The 11580-nt window shown below is 42.9% G+C and overlaps 1 protein-coding gene across 1 annotated transcript; it reads left to right on the forward strand.

Annotated features, from left to right (window-relative positions):
- Positions 1–510: 510 nt before the first annotated feature.
- On the forward strand, positions 511–10253 carry sh2d4bb (SH2 domain containing 4Bb; the record flags this gene model as incomplete). Its single annotated transcript, XM_083787454.1, has 8 exons — positions 511–676; positions 3515–3674; positions 4950–5103; positions 5955–6060; positions 7407–7596; positions 8148–8278; positions 9388–9608; positions 10161–10253. The coding sequence occupies 8 exons, from the start codon at positions 511–513 to the stop codon at positions 10251–10253; spliced, it is 1221 nt and encodes a 406-aa protein (XP_083643580.1).
- Positions 10254–11580: the final 1327 nt, after the last annotated feature.

Here is an 11580-nt window from a genome sequence, read left to right on the forward strand (position 1 = left end):
GGTGTCCATGTCTCCCCAGACTAAAAGCGGCCCTGCTGGAGATAAAGTAGGTTAGATTGGCACCACGCCACGCAAGGAGACAGACGGACATAAACATCAGGCGGAGAAAGAAGAATTCAACCATCAAAAACATGATTCTTGTCCTAAAACTGTACAGACTACGGCAATCAGACAGAAATATCCCGAGAGGACTGTCCATGAAAGAGACGACGACACCGGAAACATGGACACAAAACGTTAAAGGAGAACTATAATTCATGCTGTACGTGAGTAAAGAATATGTTCGGTTAAGTAACGGTCTTGAGTGACACAGCGGAAAATCTAATCATCTAATGCAATGATGCCAGGAAGAGCACCTGTGTCGCTGACCACCACCCAGACTGAGCATTACATTCAGATCCCCAATAATTATCTGCCTTAAACAAGCTCAACGCGTTAATTGTCGAGGCCACAGGGTGAATCTGTCAGCCACGCCACAGAGCCATCGAGCTCCCCCGAGACGCCGCAGGGATGCTGAAGCAGATTCTCCAGGAAATGTACATCGAACCGGAGCTGCTGGCCGAACTCAATGAGCCCCAGAAGCAGATCCTCTTCTTCAAGATCCGCGAGGAACAAGTGCGGCGCTGGAGGGAGAGGGAAAGCCAAGAGCAAAGCCCCGCTCGGCCTCCGAGAAAGAGTTGAGTCATGCGAATTATTACAGCCTTGCAACTGTGTTTCTCAACCTTTTTCCCAATCTATACTGTAAAATCCTCATTGTTAATTTAACTCGGTCCATGATTGAATGTCTCCATCTCTCTCTCTCTCTCTCTCTCTCCCCCCCCCCCAACATGCCCTGTACTTCTCTTGCTTATTATCTCCTTTGTGTAATTCAGCACCCCACACAACATCTTTAGATTATTTATGTCATTATGTCCAACACTGATACTTGTTGATACACAATACAACCATGTTAATTTGCTTCTCTAAGGGCAGCTTTTGAATGCTGCTCTCAGGGCAGCTTAAATACTATACTGTACATACACTAATGTTAAATTGCTGATTTGGATGCAATTTTTCCAGGACTGCTCCGCATCACCATGGTTCCCATGGTTATGCGTCTTTTTTAACACACCGTCGCGCGTCAGCTAACTTGCCGATATTGCTTAATTCTTACATGGGCTGCATGACATGATCAGCAGTGTAAAGAGAAAGGTGCTGGAGCAATCAATCTGTGTTATTCTAAAACCGTTTTAATAAACATAGTTAATATGACACATGGTATTACTGTTATTTCTTCATTCAGAGCATGCCAACACATTGCACAGCATAAGAGAGGTGATGGAGCAATCGGTGTAAATGTATGACAGCTAATTTCAACAAACATGGTTATGACATGGCGTTGTAGGTTCTGCCGTAGCAGAAAGGGCTGCGACGGTAAGCAGGTTTATGTATCGATTGATTGATTGATTGATTGAAATATTTATTAACAGTTTGTAGAATTTACAGTACATTTTAAGCACAAACTCAATACAAAGACTGTCAACTGTGAGTGGACGACCCAATTAAGCATTACACTTGTTTACAACAGGGTCCACATTGTTCAATTCATCAAAACATTTAAAGACATACAAACATTTAGAGACATACAAATAGACATGTCTATGTAGCTAAAGTACAGAACAGGAATTCATCATATGGGAAGCAAAAAAGGGAAAAGATACAATATACTAGCTCGGAACCGCATAGCTAGCATAGCGAGCATTGGACTGCCGTAGCCGCCGTTGCTTAAAGTCCCTATTAGTAACTTCCTCCTGGGGGATCCTGAGGCGTTCCAAGCATAGACATATACAGTAAACGTAGACGCCCTTTCCGGGTTCCACAAGTGAAGGCACAATTTTCCAGAGATTCCTTGCAAAGCATTTGCCTTCAATTAGCGGAAGCATGTCAAGCTTCCGTGTGCGTAACATAAGTCCTGGAAAATACGCCAGTAGTCACTTGAGACGCATGAGTGACGCCACTTGGGCAGCGACGCAGCGTGCCTTCAGCAAATGCCTTCAGCACTTCTAAATAAGAAAGCTGCGGAGAACTGTTGCTTTGTGTTCACTCTTTAATGTTTTCTATTAGTAATCCCCCCTGGCTCTGATGTTGTATTGTTGTATTAATTAGTTGTTAAGTGAAGAAGCAGCGACTCTACTCTGAGTCTCTCTTAGGGCCGATTCATACTCCTATTTTACCGCTGTTTCGGCGCTGTAGTGCCGAAATGATTTCGGATCGTCAGAAATCTTCAGTAGCACCGAAGAGGTACCCGCCCCCCCCCGAACCTCAAATGACGTCACATTGTAGGCTCAACAGAGCCGAACCGACTTTTATTCGGCTCTAAAATAGGAGTATGAATCGGCCCTTAGGGAGATGCCAGCCACCCGCTGAATAAAACTAATTTCGGCCGCTTGTATTCATGACCTCATTCTTTAATAACCAGCCATTTGGTTGTAATGAAAATGCACTGTTGTGGTGTCTGTTCATTCTGAGTGCGGTGCCTAATTCATGCTCTGTCGTACAGGTAGAGAGCACAATGGTTTACTACAACCTGACATGGAGAGAAAGGCAGGGCAGAGTTTATAGAGGGCTCCATTACTAGAGGGCTAGAATACATTCACAGCTAAATGAGGCTCCAATGTGACTCAGTCATACACGCACGCACGCACAAACTCGCTCACGCACACACACACACACACACACACACACACACACACACACACACACACACACACACACACACACACACACACACACACACAGAAGTAAGGAATAAAGCAGTTGTAACACTTTTACGGTTTCTGAGAGATAATTGAACTTTAGGGCAGAATAAATAAATGGATAACAGATAATATGACTCCAGCAGCTTGGAACCGTAATGACTTAGGTCTCCTAGTATCTCAATTTAGAGTTAGAAACATTACTTGAGACACATCTCAAAATCTGCACTCGGTGAGCAGATATGTTGTCTCTAGATCTGGGTCTAATGCAAAACTAAAGAAGTCTGCTGAGTTCAGAGTGGTACTAGTAATAAGACTGAAGTTTCAGAACAATTACTTTGGCAAGTATGGCACTGAGAGTTAAGGTAAATCAAAATTATGTAAATATTTCTAGCTAGAATATCAAATTGTATAGATAGAAGTGCCCTTGAAATATTGGTAGGGGCTCTTACTGGCAGTTCTCATGAATTAAATTAGATTGATACGTAAACTTCATCCCAGAACACATCTTCTTGCTCATTTTACTAGCCTCAAGTGGCTCAAAGTGGAGGTATAGTATCACATAATACATTATAGTCCACATGAATAATTGTAAACAAATGTGGTATTTCAGAAGTGTCACCAATCGACCTGCCTGAATCATAGGCTACTTGGCATTGTGCACCAAAAATAGAAGATCTATACTTGTAAGCTCACAAAAGATCACGACGTAACATACTAAAAGGTATAGCCTACTGTATCAGGCATCTCTGTAATGTGTCTCTTCTGGGTCTTTACAGAGGAGAGCCGGGGCATCGCCTGGCTGCTGGGCTCCGACGGTGACGTGTGGGTGTGGGTGATGGGAGAGGCGGCGGGGGATCGGCCGTTTGGGAACATCATGAACGAGCTGATGGAGAAAAGAGCCAGGAGACGGGCTCACGAGGACGCCCAGGAGATCAGGTGAGAGAGGTAATCAAAACCTATACAAAGTAACTTAGTTGTAAAAGTGGAATATTTCCCTGTGATATGTAGTGGAGTAGAAGGTAAAGGTACTGGGAATTGGAAATACTCCAGTAAAGTAAAAACAATACCTCAACACTGCAACATTTTAATGTTAACTAGGAGTGGAGATTCGAATCACATAGGCCTACCCCGTCTCTTCAAAGCCCAGAACACAATTAAAACATAAATTTATGACATATGTGGTGTCACAACTCTCACTCACCACGAGAGGGCAGCAGTGGACTATTGTTGATCCGTTTCCGCTACTAGTGAGTAGTAGCCTAGTGTGGGTATTCATGTCGAAAAAGACCAATGAAACACTGCCGTTGAATTCCTAGTAGACCACGACAAGCTCGTTATTATTCTAACCCCCCCCCACCCCCCCCATAACTGAGGGCAGAGAGAGAGATTCACATATGGGAACTGGTCTGGCTCCCGACCACAGCAAAGAAGGGAAACAGGCATGCAAATAGCCGCATGCAAGTATACGTTTATTAAATGGAATAAGTAATTTAAAGTAGTTAAAGCAAATGGTTCCAACAAAAAATCTGGCAGGGAAACTAAACTGCCACACAAACTGTACATTACTGAAGCAACCAAAAACTAAAATAACGTGTGGCCCAGGTGGAGGAGAAAGAAGTAGTGGGAAAGGTGGCTCTTATAGTGATTATGGAGGCAATGGCCAGCTGCCTCCAATCCTTGATTGCCACCACTCTCCAACCAGGACCCATCACACTGAAAGACTACTATTAGTAAGGCACACACACACCTCGAGTATGCCTAGTATACACTGTAGTATGAAAGTAAAAAAAAATAAAAACATTATCCTCATCCCCTCAGTTGAAAAAGTGGGCGTACAGGCAGGTAGCCATAGGCAAATAGATGGACAGACATTTACTGAATCCAGTTTCAAATTGTCAGTACACGTGTAATTGTAGACATAAATGTCCCATGATATAGGGCAGGCCTATAACATTTTCCAATTATCTAAAACAAAATCAAATCTTCACAAATATAGCCATGTCCGTGGTCGTGTTAGGACTGACAATGCTACACGTCATATAGTGCAAAGGAACTTTTACATTAGGCTACTGTAGGCTACTCACTGTGATGTCTCATTCTTAACATGTTTGTCTCATTACTAACAGGACTGTCCTGTGTTTCATTCTAAACACATTTTGTCTTAGCACAGGAGTGTCCAGTGTCTCATTCTAAACGTGTGTGTCTCATCAGTCGTGTCCAGCAGGAGGAGATGGAGAAAAGGTTTCGGGACACCCTGGCCAAGCAGAAGGCCTGTCTCCTGGCAGGGAAATGGAGGAGTGAGGTGGTCAACAAGAAGATGAATAAGCAGGCGGGCGAAGAGAAGCAGGTTTTGGAGGCCCAGGGGGTAAGAGACAGCTTCCATTGGAGGGATTGAGAATAGAGAATAGAGAATAGACAGTACTAGTAGGCCTATAGATCAGGGGTTCCCAAAGTCGGGGCGGGACCCCACATGGGGACACTGATGGTGGGGTCGCGAAACTATTTCGGGTCATCAAAAATATTTTACACACCTGAATAAGATTCAACCGAATGAGTGAAAGCATATTGCCCACCCCTCTCATTAGGTGTAAACTTGATTCTGATTGAATTCTATATTAACAAGATTATTAACAGTAGGTAAGTACAGTCAAAAAGTCATACTAAAAGTATAACACAACACACACAAACCAAATGTTTCCTTTGTTGTCCGTTATACTTATGGTTAATATAGTAAATCAATTACTTATATACTGTAAATATTTTGGTTGTTATGTGTGTTATTTTTGTGTCATTATGCGTTGAATAGCCTTAGGCTTAATACATAAACAATTACAATTACCTCTGGGGTTAGGTTGTCAATGTCAGCATTATTTTGGGTCCGGGGCTGAAAAGTTTGGGAACCCATGTTAGTGTAGATATTAAGCATAGCATTTTTCCAAGACTCTTTTCATTCACCCTTTCAATCACCATGCAAAGCACCACCAACCTGCTCATCCGGAGCAGGTGGGGGTTACAGTATATCTTGCTCAAGGACACTTGACTTCGGCACAAAGCCAGGATGAGCTGTGGGCCGAAAGAACCTGGCAATAAACATTTAATTCATTAAAATAAGTCCTGGTTTATAGATGTATGTGAAAATCCACTCAATTTCAGCATTCCATAGTGCTCCAGAAACCAATTGAAGGTTAATAACACCACTGGATTTGTCATCATCAGAACTGTGCGGAAGACGAGCAGAGGGAGAGTAAAGATGACACGTGTACGACAGACAAGCCAGAAGACAGGCAACACGAGACAGCAGACTCCGAGTGGCAGGAGCAATGTGAGTCATGTGTTTACCTGTGGTGCACGTTTCAATGTACTGTAGGCCTACCTACTGTACGTGTACAGTATAACATTTCAGTGTGCCAATGCATGTAAATAGTTAACCACTTTTAAACCGCCTAGACCAGTGGTTCCCAAACAATGGGTCGGGACCCATGCGTGGGTCACAGACCAATTTTCTTTTCCTATACGTTTAAAAAATATATTTCAAAGGGTTTTTTTGTTTGTTTTTTTACTTACATTTTTATCCCACGATTTTTGTAACCCAGTTTTCTTTTCACCCAGTGCCAATTATCTAATGTAATCCTGGGCGCTACACTTCCTCTGCCAACCTGGGGGGGGGCAGCGGACTGACCTCATGCCTCCTTCAATGCATGAGGAGTCCAAGCTGCTTCTTTTCACCTGACAGAGGGGAATTTCCCCGGCCGGACGTAGCGCGTGGAAGGGACACGTTATTCCGACCAGTTCCTTTCCCCTCCATCAGGCGCCCCGGCTGGCCAGGGGGAGGTAGTTTTAGAGACCAGAATTACGGCATGTTTTTGTGAGGGTATATACCTAGGGGACACGGGGAGAACATGCAAACTCCACACAGAAAGGCCCTATCGCCAACCCCCGCCTCGGGTATGGGCACTGATGACGCGGAGGAGGGAACACGCCGCCAGCGCCCACAGCGTCCCCAGCGGGAATCAAACCCAGGACCTTCTAGCTGTGAGGCGACAGCACTACCAACTGTGCCACCGTACCCCTCAAAGGATCTTTTTTAAAGAAAAGAAACAAACAAATCTAAGAAATTCCATAAAATAATAAAAACAAAATGAAGAAATAGTGAAAATCTACAAGCTCACGCACTTTTGTAGATCTGCTCTAGAAGACTTGAGTTGGCTCTATCTGTACTTTGAATGCTTTTTCTCTAACTTGTGCATCTATCCTCGGTGCTTAAGTCCTTCTCATAGCCATGTGTCTGTTACTCTCCATGCTGCTGAACATCTTATACAACAAGCAAGGGCCATTTCATTTTTTTCATCATCAGATGGCCAATTTGGCCATACTGACAGAGGGCCACACATGAAATGAAACACAAAGTGCTGAATTACGTTAAAACTGCAGTAATGTGATAGAAAGGACTGCTTGTTTTATAATATCTTTCCATCCCGAAGGCCTGCGTATACTTGATTCACAATGCAGTATCAACTTTTAACTTTTAGCCTACTAATATCTTGCAAGCTGTCCTTTAGGAACCACTCCACAGGTCACTGATAAAACACATTAAAATACGTTACGAATACATTATAAAATGAAAGTTACAGTATGACTTTAAGCTTCTTGGTGACATTTCCTCCGCAGTGCGTCGGTCCAAAGCGGCCGATGAGGAGATGAAATCCAAGGCACTTCGTGCGAGAGAAGAATGCAAGCGGCATTCCCTCCGCGCCCTGGAGACCAGTCTCATAGCCCTGCGCTTCCGTACGTCCTTCATGAACGGAGAATCTCAGAGCCGACGTCGTAGCACAGCCTTGGATGCCAATGTGACAGACAGGTAATCCTCACACAGTGCAACCATTCACGGTCTTGATACATACCGGTAATCACATTACCGCGATCACCGCATAAGTGTGTAAGTCTATTTTGGGCAGGCAAATTAACTCATTCTAGGTGACATTTCTCAAAATATTTAAGAAAAAAAAATAATCCCAATAATTCTGAATATTCAAAGCGTGAAAATAGCTGATCTATATAAGCTCACACAAGCTCGTAGCAAAGTGGGGCACAAGCCGATGGACAGGAAGGGCTAACCCTATAACTACTACTAGTAACTAGTCCAGGAAGAATTGACATTCGACTCTGTGAAAAATAGAGCCCCTTTAAATGCAAGCATGCTGTCGGTGTTGTTTTCCCCCCTAATGAGTGGAAAAAATGCATGCATGCACGCACACATGCATGTAGACGTCCACCAATGTGCACACACGCATGCACGCACACACACACACACGCACACACACACACACGCACACGCACACGCACACGCTGACACACACGCTGACACACGCACACGCACACACACTCTGACTGATTTGTGTTTTTCTTCAGCAGCAGCGTTTGTCCACGGCCAGACCGTCCAGCGACCAGAGAGTCCATAATCCACTGGTTTCGAGCGGAGCAGCAACCAAAGCGGGCGGGATATGAGAGGAACAGCAACTCCATCGCCCCATGGTTTCATGGTGGGTATAGGCCTACTACAAGGCCAGAACTGTGTTCCAATGCATCACAAACCGATGAAGATAGATTTTGCACGTGGCACCAAAGGAAAAATAAATTAATTCATGTTGGCATTTTAATGTCTAGCAAATACAAATATTTGTTTGGAAACTGGACTATTTCTACAGGAAGTAGACATATATTCCAGGGTGCATATATTCAGAAACATCTGCAAAGTGGACTATTGTCTAAATTGTATTATAATCACAAACACTATTTGAGGCCAATGAAACACTGCAGGTGAATCACAGGAGATCATCACAAGCGTTATTACATTTCTGTATGTTCACATGAAAATGGACAGGTGACTGTGATATCAGATTTAGACTTACTGTGATATCAGATATACTGTACAGGTAGAAACCAGCCAATGAACAATTGTGGCTGGTACGTGTGGTAAACACACATACCGTGTGTTTACTGTTTACTCAATAACTAGCACTCTCCTAATGCACCAAACAAGCATCCTCATCACTTATTTTGAGATATATTTGAGAAATATAGCCTGCTCTGCTCTGAGGGTTGCCATTCAGGGTCTCAGGGAAATTGCCACCCCTTAAGCTTAGCGTTTGCATTGCAACCAAAGTGCCCGGCCGGAAAACCACTTTCGGTAAAAACATCCTCTCAGTATAGGGCTGTTTAATCTGTAATGATCTACGAGATTGTCCTTCATTTATATCCTTTGCATTCAATCAATAAAAACAAACAAATTACTCGACAACCAATAGTCTAGTGCACTTTGACAGTGTATCCTGAATTACAAAAGCAATACTTATACAGAAGTTACAGCACAAGAGTTCTTTAAAAGTGCTATACCATTGGGTAAAGATCAATGTGGAAGGAGGTAAGGTTATGTGGTAAACTTTAAAGAGGATCCAAGGCAGCTCTGTGCAGGTAAAAAAAAAACGACCAACACGTTTCGGCCTGCATGGGCCTTCATCAGGGTCAACTGACTTGACCCTGATGAAGTTTGCAGTTTTCTATACCTACACGAAGCGCTTCTTCTTTACAAATCTATATTGCCCTATAAAAACATTGCTAAACCATATAGATGTGCTCTCTCTCCCTTCAGGCATCATCTCCCGTCAGGAGGCAGAGTGTTTGCTTGCAGAGCAGCCAGAGGGCAGCTTTCTGCTGAGGGTCAGTGAGTGTATCTGGGGCTTCACTCTCTCCTACCGCACAGCCCACGCCTTCAAACACTTCCTGGTTGACGCCTCCTCTGATTATTACAGCTTCATCGGCCTCGACCAGATCCAACACGCCACTCTGGACGATCTGGTCAGCTTCCACAGGGTAGGCCATTTTGTCAGTATGACGAAATATATATCACCCATTATTTTATGTTTGGGTCAAGGCAATGTATTACACTTACTTTAGTTGATAAGGCAATGTTTTGTATAGTTAATGTTGAAAATAGTTTTGTGGACTGCAGGAAGATTTGCGGTTGCCTAGAGTCGACGTCAGCTAATGGGATTGGGGATCTGTCTAATAAACATCAAAACATATTTTACTTTTTTGTTGTGTTTTAAAAAATACTGAAAGTCCAGTCCAATGTCCAGGCTTACAGGATTGGCATTAGACCCGGAAATATGGTTCTACTGCCAATAGGAATGTTGGGGTGAGGACAAAAAGCTCCATGATGCCCTTTGCAATTTGTAACGTGGCAATCGCAAGAAAATCACTGTACACGCACATCAATTGTTTAAAATGGAATTGAAATACAAACACATTATTATAATATTCAGACACATTCTCCCAGCATCTGCATAAATCAAATAATAATTACACCAGGTAGTATCATCGTCTATGATTTGTTTTACAATCTTTGAAATGTTCCCATTCCAGGAAGAGGTCATCACCACATCAGGAATGGAGCTCCTGCAGCACGCCTGTCCACCGACAAGCACTTCCACACACTATGGGGGTCTTTTTGAGTGACTCATTCAGCGTTCACTCCAAGAACATGTGCTGGACGTTTTCTTTTCAACGACCCCAAGTTTGGTATGCATATTAGGCCATGGACCCCCCATAACTCAGTGTACAAATGGAACCAAATGGACCCTTATGGTTCCATGTGTACACTCTTGAGATATAGACCTGTTATCGGTCTCCCTTAAGGACCTCTTAGCTCCCCGGGCCCCCTTTGAGAACCACGCACTGTCCTATAACACCCTGCCTATACTGGGATAGCTTTGTTAAGTTATTATTATGATGAACAGGTGTGCAATGGTGGGATTTAAATCCCCTGGAAAATTATCTGTTCAATTAAAGCACACTTCAATTATTTTTCTACACCCAAAACTGTCATTCTCTCCTCTAGTTTGCCCTCATTTAGTATTATCCTATGAATTATGATGCTCCAGACTTTGGGTAATTCAAGAGTATGCACACAAATTACAGCACAATGAAAACAACAATTGCTTCCTTGTTGATGGGATGCACAGTGTAGTCATGTGCATACAAGTAATTAAATCTGTCATTTAGTGAGGCTCTGATTGGCGTTTGGTGTGTGACTTTCACCTCGTCTGAGTGTTTTTTAATGTACAATGAATTCAACTGCAGGGGATCCAGTCATAGAACCCTGCTGCTGCAATTAGTTCATGGAGACCAGGCAACAGCTGATTCAGTAGGACCAAATGGTTCAATTTGGTTTCATCACTGCATTCCAAATGTTTGTAATGTTTGTTTCCTAAGTATCCCACTTAGAGAACTCTACAATTCTATTCTCAGCGTAACCTGTAAGTACAAACACTGCTGTTATATTGACCATTCAAGGCTTACTAGTGCAAGCATATAGCAGCCATGCATCCTCTGTATGGGAAACACTATAAGAAGTGTCCGAGACGTGACATTCTAAATCCTACATGGGTTGTGCTTATAACCACGCCCGTGTATGGTTTTGAAGGACAATTTAGAATTTAGAGACTGCCGAGAGGAGACTGCTGGAGTGTTCTGGGCCATGAAGCTGTGAAGCTGATTCTTACCTTTACCTTTGCTGCTGTATTACTGTATTAGAGATCTTTTACAATATACACGTTCTCTTGTGCCTTCACCCTGAGTTGATAATATATAGTATGACTTTTTGATGTTCTCCACATATTTTATATTTGAACACTTTCACAAATTCAAGATCATCATGACAAATATTTTTTGTATTTTCCACATGTTTGTTCAGTCATCATCACATGAAAACAGTATATAAACTATATTTATTAACACTAGTATATACAGTGTAAACCGTAACAGTAATGAATGCAATTGTAGA

This window comes from Protomyctophum parallelum (genome assembly GCF_964188405.1).
Source record: "Protomyctophum parallelum genome assembly, chromosome: 17".
Classification (NCBI taxonomy): domain Eukaryota; kingdom Metazoa; phylum Chordata; class Actinopteri; order Myctophiformes; family Myctophidae; genus Protomyctophum; species Protomyctophum parallelum.